The sequence below is a fragment of the Haemaphysalis longicornis genome, unplaced genomic scaffold, assembly GCF_048455015.1.
Source record: "Haemaphysalis longicornis isolate Haplotype H1 unplaced genomic scaffold, Haemaphysalis longicornis Haplotype H1 scaffold_1, whole genome shotgun sequence".
Classification (NCBI taxonomy): Eukaryota; Metazoa; Arthropoda; class Arachnida; order Ixodida; family Ixodidae; genus Haemaphysalis; species Haemaphysalis longicornis.
This window is the reverse complement of record NW_027526203.1, coordinates 337755430-337782710: the sequence shown is the minus strand read 5'-3', so window position 1 is coordinate 337782710 and position 27281 is coordinate 337755430. Positions and strand designations below refer to the sequence as shown.

The window sequence follows — 27281 nt, the reverse complement described above, 5'->3', positions numbered from 1 at the left end:
TGGCCATAAGCGAGCGATGAGCGTTGGGAGGGGGAGGTGGGTAGCGTGGATCCATGAATCCAAACCTCCTTGGTGAACCAAGCCACCACAGTCGCCATAAGGCCTAATGCAGTAGCCACCGCACCTTTTTAATTGCCCTCATTCCAATAAACTTTCTCCCTTGAGCTCTCTGTTAAAGGAGCCATGAAGAGAAAATGCAAGTTGGTTTTATTCGAAAGATTTCGTGTTTTATAGTGCCCCCAGCGCTTGTCCGAATACAAACGGTACTTTATTCACTGAGAAATTAAACAATTTAGGTTAAAATTTTGATTTTCCCGCTCAATCGTGCGTTTTCGTGGTCCCAAGTGACATCACTGGAACCGACCGCTCTGCAGCCTAGAGTACCTTCAATCACGCATCCGCCGTACAGGGTAGAGACACGTATACGCTGGCGCCGCCATTTTCGGTCGCTCGCTCGCCGCCGAAGCAAGTCATTGTGTCAAAATCGCGCTAAAATTATCGCCGCAACGTGGTTTACTGAAGAAGTTTGAATCATATTGTCTGTTTTGTGTTGCTAGGTCTCGTCGGAAACGAAAAGAATAACGCGTTGAGCCCGTTGGCCCAATTGCGGCGGCACGGGACCGTTCAAAGGTTGTCTCCACCCTGTACAGCGGTGTTGGTTTGTTCCCGCGTTTCTTTACGTTCCGTAACCTAGATGGCGCCACCATACCGTGGCAAGCGTTTGGTTTGTCTTTGCCCGCATTTAAACCTGGCTTGTTTTTGTTCTGGGAGAAAATATTCGTTCCCTGAAACAGTGCTCGCTCGACAAATGGGGTAACGTAAAACACCGTTGCTTGCGTCAATCGGCCAGTGTCGTCTGAGACAACCCCAAGCCCCGTAGTGCTGTGCAGCTAAACAAGCATGCTGTGCGCAGTACGAACAGCAGAACGCATCAGTACTTCTATGTTTACATGTGCTTTCGTAACTTTCACTGTTTGTCCCATCATTCTTATTGCTTTGTAAAGAATGTGCCCTAAATTTAAGCGCAAATCGCTCGTTCGTCTAGTTTGTAAGTTCTACCTAATTTGCGTCTGCTTCTGCCAGCCTCCGCCAATCGCAGAGCTTAGCTCATGTGACGACATAGGTTCTGTTGCGGGAAATGAGCTGGTGGGTCGCATGACCGTTCCCGTTTTTCCTAATTATGTAGCTTATTTGAGCGAAGTTTACGTTAAAAGTGGTGTCAGTATGATTCTAACGAGACAATCTTTTGAATGAACCAAACTTGTGTTTTCTCTTCATGGCTCCTTTAACTGGTCAACAATTTCAGCTGTTAAGAACTGGATCACCCTTAACTAATCCACTATAGATGGATTCCCGATCAGTGGTGTCCAACACAAACCAGACACGTGAGGAAAATGAACCCTTGCTTGCTTGCACTGTGGTGTGCAATTATCACATTCGGAGCGTCACTGAGCTCCTCGTATGCTGGTCCCCAGAACATCACAAAAATAGGCTTTACCTCCATCACACCTCGTAGACCGTGAGTCGGGTGACTCTACGGGTATCGAACAGCATCTATTAATTGCATTTAGCACTTGTTAATTGCATTAATCGCCTCCTCCCTCCAACGAGTGCATTTTCCCTTTTGGCAGAGGGAATGTGAACACTACACAGCAGTGGCGTTCATTAGGAAGGGGGGACCGACCTAAGAGAGCTTGCTTCAGCATTTAAGTGCGCGTACACGCACACACACACTGTGTTCGAAATGGAGAAACTGAAATTGACCTGCTGCAATTAGTTTCCTATAAACCCCCATCTTAAAATTTAGCCCTCCCATTTCAAGGAAGAGGAGGGGGCTGAAGCCCCACGAGTGCCATGCCCCCTTGGATACGACCCCTGCTGCAGATGTTCCGTATTTTTGCAATTCTAAGCACCCTCCCCTATTGTCGGGGGAAAAAAAAAATCGAAAAAAAGTCTGCATGCAAATCTAAGCACCCCTTGATCTAAACAACAAACGCCAGGGGGAATTCTGAAACGTGGAAGCTGGCCCGAGTTGATGTTGTGGTCAAGTAATTTATGAAGTTTTGAATTACAAACCGCTTCAACGGAACATAAGACAACCTGTTTGGAAATACTGAGAGCGGCGGCCCAAGCGGCACAAAGGACTCGAATGGTAGAGTGTGTGACTGAATACCAGACGCAAGTGGTGGGTTCACTCTCTGTGGCTATTTTTTTTTTAATGTTTGCCAAATAAAACAGTATTACTTCCACCCGTCTTGTCGAGATAGGGCCGTGAAAAAAAGTGCCCGGGAGGGGGGGGAGGGAGAGAAACAGGAGTAATTTAGGTTTTTCGGCTCTAAGCACCCCCTTCACTTGGGTCATTGCGATCATGAAAAAAAGGGGGTGCTTAGAATCGAGTAAATACGGTAAACGTGCATGGTGTTACCATGTTGACAGATGTGCTAGCGGCGATGTGGAATCTTGCTCCCACAAGGAGCGGGTGCTGGTTTAATTTTACGCTCTTCAATAAGGCATAAAACCTAAAACAAACCCCATAGATTAAGCTTTTGCATTGTGGTATGGAGCAGCAAAAATGTTCGACTTCGGGAAAGCACGAATAATTCGACCCAAACTAAAACCACTTGGTACTTCAGTTTTGTATACGCTTGACACCATGCCATACCACTGTTTCTTTTGTGCCTTTCTCATTTCCAGTTTGACGTAGCGCAAACAGCAGCAAGGTGCTTGCGTTATCAAATCACTAAGAAAAAGGGACTTTTTTTACGCAACAAAGTTTGACGCAACAAAGCTACATCTGGGATAGAAAGGTGCATTGTAGTGGAGGGCTATGAAATAATTTAGACCACCTGACAATCTTTTACTTATTTACGTACGCCGAAATCTGGATACATGGGTGCTTTTGCTTTCCGCCTCCACTGGTGAAAGCGCTGCCATGGCTGGGATTAATTAAACCAGTGTCGGTGCACTGACAAGCATAATGCTTTAGCCTCTGATTGGGCCACCGCGGCAGGTGAAATGACCAAAATGAGGAAGGGCAATGTGTGTGTAATTTGTGATTTGTAAGATATTAGGGCATCTTTTGTTGGTGAATAAATCTCAGAAAGCTATGGTAGGACCGAAACTTTTACTTGAAATGAACAGTTGTCTTTGGTGTCCCTTTAAAGGATCCATGAAGAGAAAATACAACTTCATGTAATTTGAAGAACTAGGATTCAGTATCTCACTCAGCTCCATTACAGCCCCAAAAGATTTTTAACAAAAAAAAAAAAAGCAAGAAGTATTTGAAAACTTTCAAATTTTGCCCCCCAGTGACGTGTTATGAGCAAGAATGAAGTCATACGGGCCAACAATAAAACATAATTTTCAGTGCGTTAACTGCATGTTAGCATTCAAGTGATGCGGTCAAATGGAACTAGAGGACCCATTACTGACGCCCAGTCATGTGTCATCGCGACAGGTCAGTTAGGCGGCCGCCAATCGCACAAACAAGGTTCCGTGACGTCATAGAAAAGTTGTGGGAAATTGGCTAGGGGGTCGCGACTGCTTCACACGTTTTCTTTATTATCTCCATTATTTGTTCGAAGATTGCGATGATACTAGTATCATTGTTATCGAGACTAGGCAGTCTTTCTAATAAACCCAACTTGTATTTTGTCTTCATGGCTCCTTTAAGAGGGGATACTGGTCTTAAAGCAGCTTCTTCTAACTTCCAATTCAACTTTGTGAAACTAGTCACACTGAAAGTTGGGCCAGTTGGTAAATCATCTTGAAAGAAACAACACAGCGCTTGTGTTGTACATCCCTCCGTCTTTCGTCCTGTTTTTTTGCGCGCTGTGTGTGTTTCTTTCAAGATGAAACTAGTCAGCCTTGCTGCTTTTTTCCCACTGATTTCGAATATGCCATTGTTTTTTCAGCTGGTCATTCAGTTCCCAAGATAATTAGAGATAATTAGCCATTTTTGGTCAAGCAATAGACAAAACAGTGTTACACTGGTCACAAAACTGTAATCTTTTCATTTTTCAATACTGTGAACCCTGGTGAATGCACTAATCAAATCAGTTTTTTTAAGCATCGCTTGGAAGTAATTTTACAGCTCATTAAACTTTGGTGTTTGAAATGAGCACTCAAAATAGTTCCTTGCCAACATGACATAGTAAACGTATTCAACCTGTACAAATACTGCTTGATCCGGAACTACAAGTGCAAAAGAAAAAGAGGTCTAAATTTGCTTTCCAGTCTAGCAAGCCTACAATTGTACGAGACTCCATATCCAAAGTGCCATAAACCCCATTGGGCATTACCCCCCCGTCCGTACAAACCATGCTCATCAACTCCTATCTTAACTACCCACAATATTAAACACACTCATTGATGAGGGTATCGATATTGATAATTTTTCACTGTCATTTTTACGCAGTTATCTTGCCAACAATCTACGTTCTACATAAGAATGTACAATTCATTGTTAATATTGAGATCAGTGATGTGCAACTTTGAATGTCTGTTTGACAAAAAAAAAAAAAAAAAGCTTGATTTGTTTTACGAATTTGTTAATGAGTAGTCTTGAATTGTTTGTGTGTATGATTTTTGTTTGTTTGATTGTTGCTTTTTTTAGTCCACTAAGCACAGCATAGTGAAATGTCATTTTTTCAATTTTTTTTCATTACGCAGAGCGTAGTTGAATGTCATTTCTTTTCTTTTTTTTACTACGCAGACCGTAGTACAATGTCAAACTCTGCCCTCTACGGCACTTTGCTGTCGCTGCCAGCTGTAAGAGTGGTGAGAGCTCCATCAAGCGATTTTTCGCTTTTACTCCCACCTCCTCCATCACTTGTATTGATGGAAATGAAGACTATTATTATTATTATTAATATTATTATTATTAAAGACAAGTGTCCCTCCTTAACATTATAAGATTCCTTTTTCTTAATTTGAGCTAAGATGCCTGCCACTGGAGTTGCTTGTGCCTAACCCCCAAGCATTACTCTGAGCATTCTTCATTCCATGGTTCGCTGGGCTGGGCCGAAGTACACAAGTTTGCGCCCGTAAGTCATTACACGGAGTATGCACTGGTTGAATACCTTTCTTTTTAATGACAGGCGTAGCCGACTGTTCGTTAAATCTTAGTGTGCCTGAAGAATGCACCCTAGTCTGTACTAAATCTACGCTTTATTTCTTTCTCTGGGTTTGGATCGGCACTGACAACTTGTCCAAGATAGCTATATCCATCCACCTGTTCTAATAGTATTTCACTAAGTAGGCTAAAGAAGCTTTGCATGCTGTTTTAACATTTTTCTCAATTTCTTAATATTTATCTTAAACATTAGCACTGAGCTTTACAAGTACAGTTCCTGGAATATTCTTGGCCCTACTTTGCCCAATTCACTGAACAAGACAATCATCTGCAAATTTCAGGTGGCAGAAACATTCTCCAGTTACTCATGTCCCTGACTTCTGCCAGTGAAGCTTCCTAAATATTCCCTCTAGACAGGCTATAAATGTCGGAACGATCGCAATTAATTTACTATTCAGGCGCATGCTTTCGGACATCTTATAAAGCTGGCACCCTTCTAAACCAACCCTGAAAGAATTGGCGTTGCACAGTATTTAGCTTCTCTTGCTGGGCTGCGGCGCCCTCTTCAGGAGTCAAACATTTTCTGCCAGGGTTCATTTTTGCTTCGCAGGTAGCCAAACGAAGCCTCGTGGTACAGGGTTACAATGTGGCCAATGGCAATGGAATACCTTCGAGGGAGACGAGTGTGACGTTGACAGAGCTGTGTCGATGCACTGCTGGGGTGTGGCAGACCCCTCTCTAACACTTTTGTTGTCAATGACATAGCATTTATTAGTGTCTCCCGGTGGATTCTGCAATGTGTGTGTGTGAAAATGATCGACAAAGTAAAAATTCAAAATCTCAATACATGGGCACTGTAGCATTTTGACCCCACTGAAATGCGAGTCATGGGCAGGAACCGAACCTGTGACCTGGCGCTCAACAACAGACCTCCATAGACATCGCACCTCTACAGCAGACACAATTCAAGGCAACACGTAAAGTGACGGGTGTATCAGAGCCACAAACAAGATTAATGAAAACGGAAAACTGCAGCACGTCTTGCAGAAAAACAACATCCTCACCATTGGACATATGTAGAACCTTGGCCATCTTCTTGAGAGCTCCATCCATTTTCGACTCAGCGTTGTCCATATCATGTCCCAAATCATCTAGCATTACCGACTGTTCATCTAGTTCGTTGCCGATTTGTTTGCTCATAGACTTCAGAGTGCCCACAGATGTTTGGATGCCTTCAAGTTCATCATCTTGGGTAACCATCAGCTCCTGCAGTTAGAAAAAAAAAAAAAGAATACATATTTTATGTTAAGATCAATCAAGCATGGGCATATGGTTTCGGCCTTCAGTCCAACTGTCACATACTTTTAGCCACTATGCTGAAAGGTAGCACACAACCATCAAGGAACTAACCAACACACTCAACCACATAGCAGTGACGGCTCGCATTCTAAGCAAATGCAAGTTTGGAGAACCACTATTTGGCTGCTGTGGTAGCCAGTTCCACTCCCAAAGCCTTTCAATAAAGAGGCCATGCAGACAAAATACAAGTTTGTTTTATTCGAAAGATTTAGTGCCTTATAGTGCTCTCAGCGCTTGTCAGGCAGCAAATGGTGCTTTATTCACTGAGAAATTAAACATTTGAAGTCAAGATTTCAATTCTCCCGCTAATTCCTGTGTCTGCGTGACGCCGACAATGACGAATCCAGAGCTGGGCCTTAAAACGAAAGATGGCCTGCTGACCAGGGCTACTACCATCTCACAGACGGCCGTTTGGTTATCTTGTTTATTGCCCACTTCCACAGATGGCGCTGCAATACCACTGAAGTGCCAGAGTTTGCACTTTGCATCTAGCCAGACTTCTATACCTGCTGTATTTTTGTTAAGGTTCATACTAATTGTTTCCTAAAACGCAAGCTGTGATTCGACAAACATGGTCATGTAAGTGACCATGCCGCTTATGTCAGTTGGTCAGTGTTGTGTCAAACAAGTCCAACCCGCCCGATGGCTATGTTAGGCAGTGTCAGCTGGCAAAGTGCCCCAATAACTGCTTTGGTGTTTACGTGTTCGTTCGTAACTTTAACTGTTCACCCCACAATTATTACTGCTATAAAACAAATGTACCCTAAATTTAAGTGCAAACAGCTCATTCGGCAAGCTTATAAGCCCTGCCTAGATTGAGTTTGCTTTTGAAGGACTCAGCCAATTGCACAGCTGGGCATAGACATTGACATCATAGGTTCTGTTGCGGGAAATGAGCTAGTGGGCCGCATGGCCATTCCCTTTTTACTAATTATATAGTTTATTTGAGTGAAGTCTACGTTAAAAGTGGTGTCAGTATAATTATAATGAAGCAATCTTTTGAATGCACCAAACTTGTGTTTTGTCTGCTCGGCCCCTTTAAGACATGTGCGCTGTATAGTCACTGGCTACAGATAACGCTCGTTCATGAATCGCTCGTTCACAAATCACTGATACCCCTTCACTGTTTCAATACTTTTCAAATTATTTATTGTGTGTGTAAAAAAAGGGGGATTAGCAAGTGCAGTTTCCTTTTTCTAACTTTCTGGCACTTAATGTGAATGTGAATGAATCGCGAAGGCATAAGAAATTCCCATTGCAATCTAGAAAGCATCAGCTTGCAAATGGGTGGCACTAGATCAGTGTAATGGAAGCAAGTGAACGACTTGGTGCTGCTTCAAGCTGGTTTCATATTGAGCGACTTAAGTACTGCTCAACGTCAGTCTATTGGAGCCTAGCTTGCCTCTTTACTTGACTCAACACTAGCATCACAATAGTAGAGGAAGTGAATTAGTGTTTCTATGTGAATGAGTATGCATGTCGGGGGGAGGGGGTACACTGCTCCTCACAAATGCTGAATAAACACCCTTTCAAAATGCAATACCGGCTATACTACTACTAGTATGTGACCCTAGCCCTAGCTACTGAGTGGCAAGTGTACCTGAAGTCTGTCCAAGACCTCAAGTCTAGTGACAGGGACTTGGCACCATTTCTTTCTAAACAAGAGAAGCCAGGTGAAGATTTTGATGTCCTGACTTGCTGGGCTGGGATGGAACATCTGACTCCAACACTTTCTTCCATTACCCTTAATGCCAATCAACTCTGTTGATGCAGAAAGGTCATTGTCGCTATGGTAACATCGTGTCTCACCAGCGCCATTCTCTTGGTGACGAAAGCACAAACCATCACCTGATGCTCAGCCACAACAGCTTCCTTCAGTTGTGAATTAAATCTAGCATGTTAGGAGTCTGAAAGTGTCCATTAAATGAACTGTTACATGTCCCTTATGCCTTTTCACTGTTGTTGCAGAATTTTGCAGATTTCCCATAGATCTATAATCGCAGAATTTGAAATTTTCTGTCGCAAAAAATAAGGGGCTCTACCTATAGTTCTATTTAGTTATGTTTTCTTTCCCCATTATTTAGTGTTTACTGACGAGCATTTGAAATGTGTTTGCTCACATTTCTTTTGGGGCACTAGGCTGGTGTTTTTACACTCACACTAGAGATAGAGACAGGTGTCTTCTTGCGCTACAATGCATGCAGGAACTTCCAGACATCCGTGTCATAAACGGACCGGGCTCCTTGGGCCGTGTACTATTTCGGGCACTGTTTGCATCAGCTGCTAATGCCAAGGGTATTGGCAGCAACATGGTGCAAGTGGAAGTTGGAGCAAGTATCCTCGTGCCTACGCTACCCCGCACCACCAGGCATGCTGGCGGATGGTGGCGCAGAGGCAGTAGGCGTTTCTCCATTTCTGTGTTTTGTGGTGGTAGAAACTGTGTCCATAGCGGTCACTTTGAGGGCAATCAGCGGCTGCTACACAAGGGGCATGTGCACTACCGGAAAGTCAGGTTCGCTGACTTGGGTCGCTGCGAGTGACCCAATGCCACCCCGCTCCCCCGGCAAGCTTCATTAGCATACCTTACTGCCTTGAAAGTAGAGGCACATCCCTTTCAAGCCCTCAGGCAAAAAGATGTTCTCTGTGACCTGAACGTTAACTTTTTTTTTCCAAGCTGAAACTTTCACATGAGCAGAAATCAGGGTTCGTACAGGCTTCAAAAGCAAAAATTCAAGGGTTTTCAAGGACTTTCAAGGACCAGAAAACACATTTTCAAGGTCCCCGTCTAATGTTTTATCTGGGATTATTTATAACTTTTCCAACACAATGCATTTAGATAGGTGCTAACGGGTTCGTAAATGCTCCCCCAGCTTCATTTTTTTATTTCATGGCTGGTATTTAGAGGTTTTCTTTTTTCTTGGTGTTTTGCCGAGGCTGATTGATTTCAAAACTTAGTTAATGCTGCGTGCATCTCCTGCCTTGTCAGCAAGAGTATCAGCTGAAATTAAATCGAGCAAGTGTTGCTTCAAGGCAGGATGAACTATGTACACGTCCACCATTTTCACGTTAAAGCAAACGTCGATGGAGCGTATGAGGAACAGCAAACATACAATGAGCAACCGTCCATAGACTAGATGGAAGATGCAAGATAGAGAACAGAAGCTGGCTTTCACTGGATTGTATCGTGATATAGATTGGATTGACAAGTGCCTGCTCCTAATGTTGCTTCGTAATAATGAAAATCTACCAAACTTGTAATTTCGCGCAATACACTGAAACTTGATTATTACAATGTTTTTTTACATTTGTTAACAGATAAAATCCACGACAAACACTTTAAATTCTTGTGAAAAGACAGGGCCATTGATTCTCTCCGGAAAAATCAAGGGTTTTCAAGGACCATTTAAAAATTCCAGGACTTTCCAGGCCTTGAAATTGACACTTCTAAATTCAAGGGTTTTCAAGGTTTTCAAGGACCTGTGCGAACCCTGAGAAATATGCCAGGTGTGGTGCTTTGCAGTTGATCCAAGTAAACTGTTGTGCCCAACAGTTTTTGGTGCGGTGTTCATGTTCTGAGCTCTTTGCGCAAGTTAATTCTGCCACGACAGGACTTGATGCCATGTCTGAAGTGCTGGAACTTAAAGCAGCAGTGCGGATTAGGCATGTAGGAAGGCTTGGGCGGAACAATGGATGAAGCATGCATTAATGGATTCATGGAATTTGCAGTAGTTTAAGGGGGACTCACCTGTTAACCTTCCTATGGGACTTACTGCTGCATGGCCCACGGACTTAAAAACCATCGTGCACCAATACGAAAAGCTTTACAAATACATATCAATGTTCACAACGGCCTAGTTTGCTTATTTTAGAGACATGTCACTTCTGTACTATATTAAAAAAAAAAAAAAAAACTCCTGCTTGGTAGACAGCTAGTGCCATCTAGTGAAAACAGGATAAACCAAAATGTGTTTCTTGTTATTTTGTATCTCAGTAAAGAAGCAATACATTTCTGAAGGAAGCAAATTGGGCCATTATGGTCATTTTCATGAATTTGTAAAACCTTTCGTATCGGTACGCGATGCTTTTTAAAGCACGTGGGTCATGAATTACAGTGTCCCATAGGAATGTGATCAGGTGAGCCCCCAAAGGTTAGGATAAGGCGCTTAGTGGGGGTTTCTTTGTTTTCTCTATGCATGGTGATACACTGAAAAAAAAAAACACTTATGTAACACCCCGATCCCTCAGGCCTTCCAAAAGATTTACTTCCATTTCATGCATTAGATCTGTCTGAGAGATCCCACCTTCAGCTCTGCACTGTCTCCGAAAACGAGAAAACAGCAAGTTTCACATATGCCCCCTTTTATTTTTCTCAACATACCCTAGCCAGCTGTAGAAGAATACCACAAAATTAAAGGGACAAACACTCAGTCTGCTGCTCCTAACTAACAGAAACATGACCATAAAAAAAATTGCTTTTAGTGGATGTGCCCTCAGAAATTTGCTTTTAGTAGAATATATTTAGGCGTACTTTATAACTGGCACATTTTGCTCCTTCACCATTCCCCTGCTACAGAATGTGCAATCGATACATTCAGTTTAAGAACCACAACACACTAAAATTTTCGCTCCGACTCCCACTCAAAGGTAAAACTGCATACGATATACAGCGACACTGCATCCTAATGGAACACTGAAGTGAATGTACCGAAGTCTTATTTGTGGCTGCACTGTGCAGTTTGACTCGCGTGGTGCATTATTTCACTATTTAGCGGTAGAGTCTTAGTTTTACCTGCTACGTGCCTGAAAAACAAAACCCAGGCTCCGTGTGTGGCTGCCGCACTACCTACCGTGATGATGTCACCCTGGTTAGCAATGTGATTTCATGCTATCCAGGTCTTCAAATTTTTCGTTTTCACACCTTTCATGGTCAATACAGACTTATGCTTGTTTGTGCACAGGCTGCACGGGTTAAAAATGTCAGCACTCTTAAAAACTCCGTGGGCTTTCCGTTGTGTGACGACTACCCATGCCAGTAAATTTGTGGGGAGGATGGTGCAAGAAAAACGGCACTTTTGAATGCTCTTTTCTCGCTTAAAAAATGCATAAATCGGCTGAAAAAACTTAGAACATTGCCCACACATTCTAGAATTTATTCTGGCAAAGGAATTATACAATGTTTACAACTCATTTAAGTGTCCCTGTAAGTATTAACACTATTTCATTTAACTAAAAAGGAGCTCACCTAGCTCAACAGCTAATCCTATATCGACAAAGACAACAACAGTGGTGATCACCATCATTTTTGTGAACCGATGCTGGGTTCTGCCAAAAGGGATCCCCTACAGCTACCACAGAAGAGGAAAACCACTAAGAAACATCTGCAGGAACACCAGATTTCAGGCAGAATAAAAAAAAATTGGCTCCAATCAACGCTGTGAAGGTGGCTGGACTGTTAAGGTGTAAACGACACCCACAACGGTTACCCATGCGGCGTCACTTGAATTGTGGCTCTACAAAGAGTGAAATCAGAGACTCTGCCCGCCGTTACCAGGGAATCGCGGGGGCAGCGTCTCTGACGCAGCAGCGTCGGCAAAAAGAAAACGGACAGGAGTGTCTTTCAAAGGGTGAGGAGAAGGGCGGGGCACGCGTGGCTATGGCGTCATCTCTCGCTGCCTCCCCTCACTCGTTTCATGCATTGCCTCCAAAAAGTGCCCTCCACCTCCCCAGGCACTGAATACAATCCATCGTCTGCGTCCCCATCTCCATGTGCAAATGACCGGCTCTTTGCTCCGCTTCTCTTCGGGCCCAGGTTCGATCCCTTGCGGAGCCAGATGTTTGTTTGTGTAGCCTGGGTGTAGCCAGTAGTAGGCCGGGAGTTTTCTGCTGGCGCGGACACGAAAATTTCCTTGGCTGGTCAGAGGTATACTGCTTCGCAGTAAGCACTAAAGCCTTGGTATTGAAAGGACTATGTCCAGAGGCCTAATGGTCACAAACACAACAAAGGCCCCTGGTTAAGAACCCCACCCCACATCCCAACTAGGCTACCAGCATGCAGCAAATTTTTTTGCAAGACCACAAACACACCATAATGGACAGACCTGCTGCTGCCGCTGGGTACTATCCAACAGCCGATGCACAGGGCTTTCTACTTCATTCCTTAGGCTTGTGTACTTGGCTGTCCGAGACGAGTTGAACAGCTCCTAAAGGGAGACAGCACACGTTGTATCACGTGCTGGCACAGGCAAAACATAGCAAAGTAGTAGCCACAGAAGAGGAGGCATTGCGGGGGTGTAACTTCCTCCTCTCCCATTACCAGATAATGTGCCTGGGAGAGGCGTATGAAGTCACAATGGTGAGGCACAATCGTGCGCCAACAGCCACTCTCTTTTAGGGGCATATTGTTGGTATTTTCCCATGGTTAGTCTGTTACCCAGCCCTTCTGCAGCGCAGCAGACCTTCTGGCTGGCTTTTTCTCTCCTCAATGCGGCTGCATTGCCAAACTTCACCCCCTTTCGTGCACCTCCCATTGCAGGCTGCTGCCACTCTGTAGTTTACTCAAATCATTGTATGAATGAAACCTTTGCTCACTAACAGCACCCAACAAAACACTTGCAATGCTTCAACATTTGCTCTAAAAGCAAACTAATTCATTTGTAAAAAAGCACATCAACAACAGCTGCTACTAGGCTTAGGATTGTTTAATGCAGAAAAAGTAGCCGCAGATGGGAACTCACGCCTGGTAGCACCTATCACTAAGCACTAGAAGCTGCATCATAGCTCTAAACTTGGTATGGGCATGCAAACTGACAACAGGTAGATTGATTGATTGTGGGGGTTTAACGCGCCGACGCAACGCAGGCGATGAGGCGCGCCGTAGTGGAGGGCTCCGGATTAATTTTGACCACCTGGGGATCTTTAACACAACAGGTAGATTATCCGGGCAACACAGTGGCTACCAAGAGATGGGACTAGAAGTAGGGCAAGGCCAGTAACCTGCTGGAGGGATGACATAAGTTGATCAGGATTAGGACACCGCAGGATGGGAGCGGGTGGAGATCTACGGGAGGGGCCTTCATACTGTAGTGGACCGAAGTAAGCTGCTGCTGATGATGACAATTCAAAATTGACCTTATGTCTCTTTTTAGTTTGCCCTGCCCCCATTCACTCGGTCTTGCTTGCTCTGCTGCAGAGGAGCAGCTCCTAAGGACTTAGTTCTCCATGGTAGTAACAGGTAACAAAATGTAGTATTTCAAGCAATATTGCAACACTCTTGCAAAGTTTCACTATTAAGTACACAGCCTCAAGCCCTTCAGCTGTCGTGAACTACAGCAGTAGCAAACAGGGATGAAAAAAGAAAATGATGGATCTTACCATACTGGAAGGTCGCATTTTTTTATTTTTAGCCTTGCTCTCAAGGATTGCTTCTTTCATGCACTGCGCAAAAAAATAAATAAATAAATAAATGAAACCAAGGTGGGCACACCATTTTGTCAGCGGAGTACCCACTCCGCTGACAAAGTGACCAGTCAAAAGCTTCATCAACAGTCATATTCATACACGGTAATTATGCATTTTAAAATAAGACCAGAGACTGGAGGTGACTTCATGGCAAGGTCAGCACCTAAGAAGTCAGCAGCAGTCTGCGGCCACGTAAAAGCCAACTAAAATGCCAACAAAGGAGGCTCAAGCAATCTTACAAGTGGCCTGCTGCAGGACCAATACAGCCTTCTCCCCTAAGGCCACAGGCATACACAGGGAATTCCCGATCATGGGAAATGGGGAAGGAGGGGGGGGGCAGATGAAGCCACTAACTCAGCCTATCATCAAAAAACAATTGCTGATATGTTTTGTGTCGCAAACACATCAATCATACGCGGCCTCAATGTGCGCTCTCCCCATGACAGTCAGCCATTTTGCAGTTTTATTGGGAGAACAACTAACAAAACAATAAAAAATTGTCATAAGTACGGCACCACCCCAAAGTTTTTTTTATCATGAATAAATTTCTCGCTTGGGTTCCTGCTTTGTCGTTTTTACTTTTTCCCTCCTTTATTGTTGTCCCCCTCCTACTTCCCCCAAAATCAAATCCTGCATACATCACTGGGAAATCCAAAGGAGAGAAACAAGGATGAGGGCAAGCTAACCCAAAGGAGGGCTGAACCTACAGAAGAAAACATCCAAAAACATATAATTACACTTAGCCTTAGCGTCTCACAAACAAAATAAAGACTGCCTAGCAATGCTGTTAACAGAAATGCTTTATTTGTAAGCAGCAACAACAGCACTGGTGGGAAGGTGGACTTTAATTGCACTTAATGATGGCCAGTGCCGGATAATCTAGCCTTATTCTTGTCCAGGGTTTCTAGGAGGTGCTAGATGCACTCTAACTACTGTAAAATGCTCCAACACAAAGCTATTTATAGCCGACTTGGCTAGTCAGAAAATAAATGTAGCATAGTCTGGGCCTTTACCCACGAAGGATTTACACACAAGGCAATGGATTCGAGTCAAAGTCGCTCAACCGGTGAAAGAATATTAAGACAATTCAACCAAAATTAAGCAAAAAATGCACTGGCTGGCATGTGCTTCAAATCCACTGTAATGTGTGTCGTGCCACAGTAATTTGCACCCCATTCTGGCATACTTTTGCGAAAGAAAAAAAGAGCTCTAAAAGAAAGTTTCGTACAAACCTTGACTTCATTCTTGGACTGCTCTATGAATGCTTTGCGGCTTTTGATTTCCTTTTCATCGATTTTAAACTTCTTTGGATTTTTTTCCACAATAGCTGCACAAACACGAGTTAAGAAAAGATGGCACGAGACAAAAAAAAGCACAAACACGTGAAGTCTGCTTTCTCTCGGTCGGATCGTAACTTTCGCACAGAACAACCGATCCCTGTACCTCCACCATAGCTCGTCAAAACTGGACGCCACTCACTCAAAAAAAATATATTTATACTAAAGCACTCACTCGCACTCACGCTCGCCACTCCGCCTTTACTACTCGCACTCACTCGCGCTCACGCTCTCCACTCGCGCTCACGCTTGCTCCTCCGCCCTCACCACTCGCACTCACTCGTGCTCACGCTCACAACTCATCGCCACCACTCGCACTCACTCGTGCTCACGCTCGCCACTCGTCCCCACCACTCGCGCTCACCACTCCGTCTCGCCACTCGCACTCGCTCACCACTCACGATTGCGAGTTCCACTCGCGGTGAGCCCCACTCACCACTCACGAGTGCGAGTGCACTCACTACTCGCAAGTAGTGAGCCCCGACCCTCGAGCTATTCTTCGCAGGAGTCGCTCGCTGTGGTGGACCACCACAGCGAGCGGCTCCTGCGAATAGCCAACACAAGTAGAAGCTCAAAGGTCGGCGCTCACAGCGGTAAGCACCGCACATCGCCCGAGTGCACCCGCCGCTCGTGAGTAGCGAGCGGGGCTCACTACTTGCGAGTAGTGAGTGCACTCGCACTCGTGAGTGGTGAGAGCACTCGCACTCGTGAGTGGTGAAAGCACTCGCACTCACGAGTAATGAGTGGGGGTCACCGCAAATGGAACTCGCACTCGCGAGTGGTGAGCGGGGCTCACCGCGAGTGGCACTTGCACTCGCGAGTGGTGAGTGTGGCTGACCGCGAGTGGAACTCGCACTCGCGAGTGTTGAGTGGGGCTCGCTGCGAGTAGTACTCGCACTCACGAGTGGCGAGTGGGGTTCGCCTCGAGTGGCACTCGCACTCACCAGCCCCCAACGATGGCGAGGCTCACTCACCACTCACTCATGAGTGAATTTGCCGACCTATGGCCTCCACCTTCATTTCCCCAATTGTGGAAAGGTTCCCCGTAGTACCTAAGCTGTGCTTACTGCGCCTGTTAACTGAACGATGTTGAGTAGCCATTTACAGGCATCCACCACATAAACCAGAATACAGGAAACTTGTGTGCTCCCAAAAAGATCAAAACACCGGGATAGCTCAACATATATAGAATTTGAACGTTGTTGTTTCTATGCTCACAACCCAATTCCAGGTGTCGACCTGAATTAGTGCTTTAACAGTTGTGCCAGCAATTAAAACAATGTCACCATGAACAAGCACAGTAGGTCTTGTGCACTTTTCAGTAAGCATGTAAGTGGCGGAGGTGCCGGAGGTTGGAGCCCCGAACCGCAACTCTGTTAGCCCACGGAGTCCTCTATTTACTATATTCCGTGACAGCTGACAGTCATTGTAAATGCCCAGTGACAAGTGCAGGTACAGTGTGCATGAAATAAAGCACTGACAAGAAACTGCAGACTTAAAAACAATGTCTCGGGGTTGGATTCCATAAAGATGACATAATGGCACAGTCTGCTCATTGCAGCTCATAATTGCCTGTTGTTATAAAAATATTGTAGCATCATATTAAGAGGAACTCTATAAAGAAACAGGAAATCTCTATGGCTTTCTTTTTTTTAAGAAAAATGTTTTTTTTTGCATTGTGTGTATTAAGTAAAGCAAAGGTGATTGTTCCTTCGAACAAGAGCCTACTGTAATACAAGAAGAGCTATGACGACAACACACATTTACCTGTAAGGGACATAGGCAATACCCCCGTGAAATACCACAAAAGCATGTATTATTCGCTGCTGGCAATATTAGATGAATGTCAGTGCTAATCCTGTCGTCTTTCTGTGTCCTTGTTTCTATTTGCACTGTAGCTTTTTTTTTTTTAAATGAATGACCAACTCGCCCAAAAGTACACTTTGTTAAGCTTTATGTATAGAGAGCAACAGCATTTATAGGGGTAACCACCGTAAACAACATACTGCCTCATCTGAGATAAGGTCTCACACCTCTGCTGCAGCCACTAGAAGCCAGGAACTCCTGCACCCATTTTTGAGAACATTAAAAAAATTACAACTTGCAACATTAAATGGTTCTTTTAGCACTACAGTTCCAACCCAGTTTCTGATTTATCAGCACAGGCCCGAGAACTCACAAGTAAACCCAATAGCTCAAGGACACTAACAAAAAAGGGTACTAGTCACACAAAGAACCAGCAGCATTCTGTATGTGAGTGTATGTAAAATAAAGTTGACAGTTCTAACGCTAAAATGTGCCTAGCAAGGACACGAGCACTTTTAAGAGGCTTGAAGGACGCCTCAGGTAAGACTTTGGATAGGAAGTCAAAAAAACAAAGAAAGAAAACACTTCTATTACTAAAAAGTTAAAAATGACCATGTACAGAAGGTGCAATAATGCTTGATTGCATGACAGATCAACCATGCACTCTCATATTCCTAAAATGCATACACTAAAAAAAAAAAAAAAAAACCAAGCAGCTGATCTTTTCTCAAGAAGCACCAAAAAAATTTTGTTCGAAGCATCGCAGTGTGCTATGGATTAGTTTGGACCACCAGGGGCTATACAACTCAGCAAAATCTCGCACACAGGTGGTTTTTGGTCTTTGCTTCCATCGCAGATAGCCATTGCAGTAAAGAAAAGAAACCATCGCTTCATGCCTACTAGCACAGCAGGATGTCCTTAGCCACTAACCGAGCATAAAGAACAAATGAGCCATTTTAAAGGTATGAGCTAAGGAAAGAGTAGACGGCATAAGAATCTGTAGGAAAGAAAAAAAGAAAGACCCCATAACTTTGCATTTTCAAAGTTTGAATCACAAGCAATAGAAGCCACCCTTAAGGCCCGTTCACACTTGCGACGAAAGCGACGGGTATTCTGTCACGCAATGAAAATTGGTCCCGACCATTCGTCAAAAACGATCGTCGCGTGACGAAGTGACCGAACTCCCGTCGCAAGTGTGAATGGGCCTTTAGAGTACCAGCAATTAAGTTAGTGACACTGCACAACTTTGTCTCCCCTTAATTACATGTTCCCTCTGAGCAGGCCACCGCTAAGGAGGAGAAAATTATCTCCCAATGCATACACGGCATATTCAAGTGAGCTATTCAGTGGCCTCAACTGTTACCCTTTTTTACTCCTTCACACAAAGAGTATTATAAAAGGATACCAACAGTCTCCTCAAGATCTTCTAGGTCCCATTCTATGCTCCGTAGACCTTTACGGAGTTCACTTGTGGTCCACTCGATGTCCTCTTTACTTGGCAGACTTGATGGATCCTGATATTGGTTCCACCTCTCAAACAATGTTTTGTTATTGGCTATGGCCTTGACGATTTCACTGGAAGCATAAGGATGTTTACATCATTACAGGCCACACACCCTAACAGTATTGATCATATTTGCAGTTAATGAGCAGTTTAAAAATTAGCAGTCAAAGTAAATGTTTCTGATCAGCAAATATGAGCTTGTTGTTCGCATATTCTAGAAGCAAAGCTTAAAAATGAGGCAGCAAAAACATATTTAGAAAGAAAACATTGGTGTACTTACTAGGCACATGCCTGCTGAAATGCGTTAAAAGTCTGTACTTAAGATCATATATTTTTTTTATAATTCCAACATAGCATTTCATAACATGTTATAGAGCTTGATATAATATAAGACCTCAGCATGCTTAATTTTTTTAGGGCAAACGCAAGCAGGACATAAAAGTTCAGATTGCCACACGTGACCGGAGAAAGCCTCTCTCTTGTTCATAGTATTCCGCCCATGAAACAAAAAGAAACAAGGCAACAGCAGTGAAACCAAAATGTAAGCTTTATGCAGCTGCGTCATGGGCTGCCTCATCTAATATGTCCGTAGACGAGGCACCTCGCTGGAGAGTTTTTGCCGTTATCGCACGTTCTTGCAACAGAGATCCCTCGAAACAATGGCTGGAAGACAACGTCATAGAGCTTTATCGCCTTATGGCCACCCAAAGAGCCGTAAGGCAAGAACTAAAACAGCGACGAATTCGGCGCTGTGTTCAATGCATCCTGCAGTCAATCCTCCTCAGTAACGTCTACGCTGAATATTTGTTTTCCGATCACACAATGCAGAGCGCAGCAGCTGCAGTGCCCCGCTTTGAATAAATGATAATGCGTCACTTTAAAACAAGAAAACAAAAACGAGTTTGCGCAGCAAATGCGAAAAACAGCATTCCTTCGCACCGGTGGCATCGCAGTTTGCGCGCTACAACATTCCAATTTTTCAATAATATGCAAAGTCAACTACTCAAGAAAGGCGCTCGACCTCTGGCTCAAAGTGTACAATTGAGCAAGCTCTCTGTTCCGCAAATTAAGCTATCAGGCTCAGTTCGACAGTATCCAACAAAACGCTCAAATGTGTGCATACAGGGAACTTACTCTTTAACGACAAAAAATGGATCCTCAAGACTCATGGCCTCCGCGTTCCACTCATAACAGTCCCGGCGTCCGTAGTGGCATGTGCGGCTTCTGTGACAAGTCGCCCACTATCGAAAGAACAACAGATATCGCACGGAGGAGCGGCGGATAGTTAGCAACCTTTGGCCAAGATTCCTAAGCACAATGCGCGATGAGCGCGATGACGTCCTTGCTGCAACAACAAAAAACAAAAACGACATGACGCGTTCACCAATGTTGCTGGATACGGATTTTACGTTTCTATGTTGCCAGCTTTCCTTACTTGTCTCGTCAAAGCTGCGGAATTGCACATTGTGCTTGTACTGCTTGCACAGCGCCTCGGGAGAAAAAAACAAAAGAAATACAGCGAGAGAAAATAAGAAAGAGAGAGGGCACCACATCGGGTACACCGACGGCGGGCTCGAGGGAGGGAAAAACTTTTATTTATATTGTGAGCATTCGTGACCACACTCCCGGCGGTGTACATACTCATCAGCACCAGCCATGCGACACTGTTTCATCATCTTCTGCGGACATGATCATCATCATCGTGTGTTTGGGGTGCTTGCGGCTCGAACGCCTCAATAAACGCCGTTCCTAGCCCTCCACCGGCACTCCACCGAGGGCTCGTGCCACGTGCGACAGTTCCCAACGGGGTCAGCAGGGGTGGCACCCTTGGTCCAAGGTTTCAACGGCCTCTGCTGCTTTGCGTTCCCGCTGAATCATACCGATCTGGTCTTCACAGCAGGCGCTGGCCAGCAGTGCCTCCCATTGCTCCGTATTAGGGTTTCTGATATTGGGGACAGCCGTTGTGCTTTGGCATACCCATGTGGTGTGGTAGAAGGTGGGTTTTCTTGATGGCACAATGGGCATGCGTCTGCATATCGAGATGGATCAATTTGACTCAGCAGTGTCAGCACGTTTAGGTTTGGGAAAGTCCCTGTCTGCAGCTGCCTCCAGTCGGTGGCTTCTGCCCTCGTCAGGGATTCGTGTGGTGGAGGGTACCTTTTCCTGATACCCCTGTAATGCCAATGTGGCCGTGTATTTCGAGGGAACTGGCGTGGGTTCTTCGAGGTCGGAGTCATCGGGAGCTCGGTTGGTAGTAAAGCCTCGAACTACCCTGTCCACCTCTGTATTTCCCTCTATTCCCGAGCGCGCCGGGGCCCACAGGATCCTGTGTTGAATCTTAGGTGGATGCTCATGCTGTTGAGGTACGCCACCTTGAGCCTGGAAAAGTACACGGAGTGCGCAGTGGATTATTCGTCCCTTCAAAAAGTGCCGACAGGCCTCTTGCGAGTCGGAAATTATTGTAAATGACCGGCCCGTCCGGAAGCCTTCCGCCGCAGCCAGAGCGACAGCTAGCTCCTCGGAGTCTGTCACGGTACAATGACGTAGCGAGCCACAAGTGATCATATGGAGGTCTTACAGCCACCCTTCGTCCTTTCCTTGGATCTTGTGTGGCTGCGTCCACGTACACTGTGTTGTTCTTGGAGGAGAACGTGCGGCGTATGTAATCTGCTCGTGCTTGCCGCCTACCTTGATGGAGGTTGAGGTCCATGTTTTTGGGTATGGGGGCCACGTGGAACTTCCGGCGGATGTCATCAGGAATGTCTGCTGTCTTGGACATTTCTCTGATCTGTTCGGTGTAACCCAGCTGTTGCAGGAGCGTCCTACCCGTCGGGGTCTGCATCAGCCTCTCAGTCTGGGATTTGAGTTGGGCTTTTTTATGTTCTTGGAATGTGTTGTGGGCCCCTAAGGCCAGTAGCTTTTCGGTTGACGTGCATATCGGTAGCCTTAACGCCGTCTTGTACGCTTTTCTTAAAATTATTTCGGCCTGTTGCTCTTCGGAAAGGTTCATGTTCTGGTAGGACAGACTGTATGTAACCCTGCTCACTACCAAGCTGCGTACCAGCTTCAAAGTATCATCTTCTCTCATTCCGGCACGTCGGCTTGCAACTCGCCTTATCATTCTGGAGACTTGCGTCGTCGCAGTATTGAGCAAGGCTAGAGTGTGCCTACTCCGTTGGTTGGATTGTATCCACTTTCCTAATATTCGAACCGTTGTTTTTTCCGGAGTCTCTTCGCCCTCGAGGTACACCTTGGTGCGGAGATTTGGATCCACTAGAACAGTTCGGTTTAGCTTGTGCCGCCAGATCCGAATTATTTCAGATTTTTCTGTTGAGCATCAATTGGAGTCCTCGTTCGTGGGCGTACTGTTCGACGCATGTAGCTGCTGCCTGTAGCTTTGCTTCCTTTTCTCCCAATGAGCCCTTGGTTATTTAGATTGTTATATCATCCGCGTACATGGCATGCCTTATGTCCGGGATGTCTTGCAGCTTTCTGGCCAGGCCTATCATCGCTTCATTAAATAGTAGCGGTGATATTACAGAGCCCTGTGGGCTGCCTTTGTTAGGTATCGTGAATTTGTCAGTGCGAGCGTCATAATTATGCCAATCGTGGCTGTTTGATTGGAAAGAAACGCCTTCAGGTAGCCGTGGATTCGTTTGCCACAGTTAAGATCATCTAGGCCTGCTAGTATGGTCTCGTGACTCACGTTATCAAAAGCTCCTTTGATGTCAATGGCAATAACTATCCGTTCACCTCTGGTGGTTACGTTCTTCAGAACTTCCTCTTTCAGTTGGAGGAGCACATCCTGTGCGGAGAGCTTTGCTCTAAATCCGAACATAGTGTGCGGGAAAAGGTCGTTCTCCTCATTGTGTTAATATTCGCTCGTACAGTTTGCCGAGGCAAGACGTGAGCGAAATTGGTCTAAGGTTCTCAACCTGGAACTTCTTTCCGGGCTTGGGGATGCATGTTTCCACCCTGTTAAAACACTCTCTGCCTCCCAGTGTGTATTTATGAATGCAGTTAGCTCTTGGATGGCTTCATCACCTAAGTTGCGTATATATGATGGCGTTTTCTATGCGATCTGCCCCTGGAGCTGTGTTTTTGGTTATACTTCGTATGGCTGCATAGACCTCCTCTTTGGTAATGGCAGCCTACAAGAAATAGCGTTTGCAAAGACACATGCCCTGACCTTACGTATATCAAAGGCTCGAGAACGTCATTCGCTGCGGCTGCCGCGCGATAATGCGATATTCTTTCTACGGATCTGAACTGTTCCCGATAAGGGCCTTTTGTCAGGACGCTGCCGGTGTTCGGCTGCAGCGCTGTCGGGTGTCGAAAAATAGCGTGGTCCTGTTGCATAAAATGTTTCCGCAACTGAAGCACCAACGTACATAACTGCAACGTGCGTTTCAGTTATGGCGCTGCAGTGTTGGTGTGGTTAAAATGGGCCTCGAAGACAAAAAATTACGCCCACCTCCCCTCGCGGGAACCCTGTGTAGGTGCGACGCATCGTAGGCTTCCCTTCGGCGTTTCCGTTGGGTTGATTCTCCCATCGCGTGAAACGTGCCGTGAACGCGTACGATGCATTTCCGTCTACTACGGGGTTCCCGCGAGGGGAGGTGGGCGTAATTTGTTGTTGTTAGTCTCCATTCAAAGCAGCGTTGGACATCGGAGCACCGGCGCTGAAACGACGGAGCGGAGCGCCGCAGGTACCGCGTTTTATACCGTTGCATAACGGTGAGGGGAATGAGGGAGAGCAGCGCATGCGCATGCGTTAACCGAGCGCTAGCGCGCGCCGACGCACAGCTGGCATTGCGAGGAGCGAGCGCTAACCCGCAGATAACGCTGCGGTGAGAGCGGCGGAGAGCGCAGCTGGCGCGGCGAGGAGAATGGGGGAGGGCGCGGACAACGACGACGCCGGATGGATGGAAGGATGCATGCATGCATGGACAAGGCGGGTGAATGAGATGCGTTGCATCTAAAATGTAAGTTCGCTTCATTCGAAAGATTGCCTCATTGGAATAACACTAACAGCACATTTAACGCAAACGTCACTCAAATAAGCTGTGTAATTAGGGGAAAGAGAACGGCCATGCGAACCACTAGCTCATTTCCCGCACTAGAACCTATGACGTGTTATGGGCAGCTGTGCGATTGGTTGAGGCCGACAGAAACAAGCGCAAGTTAGGCTGCAGGGCTTATAAGATTGCAGAACAAGCTATTCGCGCTTAAATTTGATGCATATTATTTTATAGCACTAAGAAGGGTGAGGTAAACAACTGAAATTACGAACGCCCACGAAAATAGAAGCACCAATACGTACTGTGCGCACTATGCTGGTAGAGCCGTCCGGCGCGTTGAGCTACACTGGCCAACTGGCATAAGCGACATCGTCTTCTATGACTGTTTGTCGAGCATACCCAACCATTACTATCAACCGTAACAAAAATTATTCGGTTACAAATCCGATCAAAAACAAAGCGAGTGCGGATAGCCGTCCTGAGCAGTATCGGGGCACCATCTTGAAGTACTAACGGTAAACAAGACATTTCGCACTTCGCTGAAGTCCTAGTCAGCATACTATAACGTTTATATAAGTACCTGCCCTGGATACGTCATCGCAGACGTCGGGCGCCTCACCTGCAAAAGGGTAAGCGATGCGGCCACGTCTCTGGACAAACTAAACCTTCTCGAACTTTCTTCAACACTAACAAAAAAAATTGGCCGCGTATCTGCTCCTTTCGTTGCAAATGTCGTCAAACGACGATAGTCTTTGTAGGCATTTGCCAAGGAAATGCCCCCCTTGGCTTTTCCGCTCACCTCTCATACTGTTCCTGTTCCGTCGCGCTCATCCCAAAGTAAACACACTAAAAGTTTGCTCAAGGCGATTTGAATTTACCGCGTTTCACTGCTACAGGCGGGGTTCCTCGATGCCAGCGCTGCAGTACGGCGGAGACGCGCGTGAATGGAGGCGGCCGACTACAAGGTTTATAGAACCGCGTGGCCGTGCTCCACATTGCTAACATTGCGTTCCAAGCAGAACGTGGAACCTAGCTAGTGGAACCTTTCGTTGCTGTTTCCGCGTGATTTTTTATATGCCGCCAGGAGGCGGCGGTTTTCTACAGTAGATGTAGAATATCATTTGCTATCGAAAAAAAACCGAGCACCCAGGAATTTTTTAATAAAGGAACACTTTAAATATCCCTTGTGTACCAATTTCCTGTCTTATATTTGCGTAATGAATTGTTCTTGTTCCACAAAGTTGACAAGTATGAACATATAAACCGGGTTTAGACGTTTACATTTGGCTGTGAGTATATAAGACTATTGCGCAGTAAGCATTTTACTTTGGCCGGGTGGCCGAATCGAGTTACAGACAGACAGGCGGACAGACAGACAGACATACAGACAGACCAAAATTTGTGGGTTTAAGTAGCCCAAGAAAGACTATCGTCTTTAAAAAGAAGGCCTTTACAACCTTGCAGGGTCGCATAACACGGGTTATTCGTAACGTAAGCCCCTGACGTCACAGTGCCGACAACCCGAACCTGAGTGTGTGAGAGTTCTATAGATGCTTCTGCTCCATTTGCTCTTCTAGTTTTCTTTCTTAATGCTGGGTTTTCCTCACTCGCGTTCAGCTTCTGCAGCCTGAACCGGTCCTACGATGTCGACCCGCGTCGAGGTGGCTTGACTGATAAGCTGCTTGCATGCGAAAGTTCCGTTCGGAAGACGAAGAGCCGGAGAACAAACTTAAAACTGTTTAGTCCAAGGCGAGACACATGCAGCGTAACGACGTTACAGCACACCGGGGTGCGACAAAACGCATGAGCTCGATCCGGCAGTGTAGCAGCTTTCGAGCTCTGCCCAAAACGCACTGGCTCACTAGTGAGATCGTAACGTCTGCAGCAGCCTTCATAGGCACAACCGTCAAAGCTTTGCAGACGGCACAATACAATTCCAACGGGAGTCAAAAGTATGCACAAAACAACTCGCACTGTCCGAGAGCACAGGTTTTTTGCAAAGCCGTGAGCATGGGCGGGAAGACGCCCTGCAATGCGCGGACTGCGGGCTTCCACCTGAAGTTGCACCCGCCGCGGTGGCTCAGTGGCTAAAGCGTTGCGCTGCTGAGCACGAGGTTGCGGGTTCGATTCCCGGCCGCGGCGGTCGCTCTTCTGATGGAGGCGAAAAGCAAAAACGCCCGTGTGTACGAGATTTCGGCGCACGTTAAAGATCCCCAGGGGGTCAAAATTAATCCGGAGCCCTGGCGCGCCTCATCGCCTGCGTTGCGTCGGCGCGTTAAACCCTACAATCAATCAATCAATCAATCAATCAATCAATCAATCAATCAATCAATCAATCAATCAATCAATCAATCAATCAATCAATCAATCAATCAATCAATCAATCAATCAATCAAACCATCTGAAGTTGCTTATCGAGACACGAACCCTTGGCAGCAGCTGGAGGGGCTCCGTTTTCACCGCTGTGCAACGGCCTCTTACGCTGCCCGCGAATGCAAGAACTGACCGTACATAAGCAGGCACCTTACAGCTGATTCGAAACACCGTGTTGTTATGACCGGTGCCATTAACTGGTACTGCATGCTTCGTCGCGTGCTGTTTTGCCTTTTGCTTGTGTCGCCGCTCCGTGTTGTCTCTTGCTATATCTGTATTTTTACGTGCTGCAAGTAGAATGCTTCGGCTTAGAGAGCTGGTTAACGTTCTTGAACGTTGCGCAGTTATTTGGATGGACGGAGTGAGTGGAACGTGCAGACATGAACATCTTGGTACAAACGCTTGTTGCGCTAACGAAATGAAACAGTCCTGGAATACTTTTGCCTCGAAATTCTCAATATAAACATACACCGTGAGAACAGCAATGAATAAATGTTAAAACAATTGCTGCGCGGAGCGTAACTGCGCTTGTCAGCGACATTAATGGTGACAAAACAATCGATACGCCGCACAAATGCAGGTGCAAAGTGTTCTTTATTGAATGCTCGTTAAAGCGCGTGGTCTCTACAAAACACCTGTTGCCATTGTATCTTCACACAAGCTCTCAGTGCATTTACGTGCGGTGGCAAGAAGCGAAGTTGATCAGTGATTCGTTTTAAGATAGGCCTCTGTTAATTAAGCAAATCAGCACGTTTAAAAGAACTGCAACGATTTCAGACTTATTTTACTGCATTTATAGACCGTTTCACAGAGCCAGGGGTACACGCCCACAGGGGACGCGGTGCGCCTTTGCTCATCTTTGATGCGAGCGCGTCCTCACTTTGACTGCCTTTTTTACACGCATCGCGCGAATAAGTTTGCCTAGATAAGTGCGCGTTTTATGAAGGTGTATTTTAATAAAAATATAATCAAGAACTGCACTCGTCTGAAAGCTCGTACTTTGCAATTAAGAGGCGTATAAATATTTCGTCATTTTGATTCAGCAGAGCTAGGCGCGCACACGTGTACACACCCTAAAAATCTCCTTGGACCTGCTTTGTCACTATGCCAGTGACCAATCGTGGCGTGCGTGGAACAAATTTGGCAAATAAAAAGGCCTGGCACATGATTTGACTCGAAGATATGATCTGTGCTGTAGCATCGCGCAATGCAAATCGCCATGCTTGCATTGCGCGATGTCGCGGAGCAGACGAGATTTTTCGAGATGAATCCTATGCTGGGCGTCGCCATTGGCCTATTTCGCCACTTTGGTCGCAGTGATGAGCCTGCTCTGTGCATTGTGGGGAAGC

The 27281-nt window shown here is 45.7% G+C and overlaps 1 protein-coding gene across 1 annotated transcript in view; it reads right to left on the bottom strand.

The window, feature by feature from the left end:
• The window catches only part of Syx6 (Syntaxin 6), a 32045-nt gene extending 12141 nt beyond the window's left edge, over positions 1-19904 (bottom strand). Inside the window, exons 1-6 of the mRNA XM_077684352.1 lie at positions 19673-19904; positions 18440-18609; positions 15124-15218; positions 13805-13867; positions 12532-12633; positions 6139-6340 (exon numbers count right to left, since the gene is read on the bottom strand). Of these exons, the coding sequence (XP_077540478.1) occupies positions 6139-6340; positions 12532-12633; positions 13805-13867; positions 15124-15218; positions 18440-18609; positions 19673-19707 (667 nt within the window). The 5' untranslated portion in view covers positions 19708-19904. The remainder of the gene's footprint in view (positions 1-6138; positions 6341-12531; positions 12634-13804; positions 13868-15123; positions 15219-18439; positions 18610-19672) is intronic.
• Positions 19905-27281: the final 7377 nt, after the last annotated feature.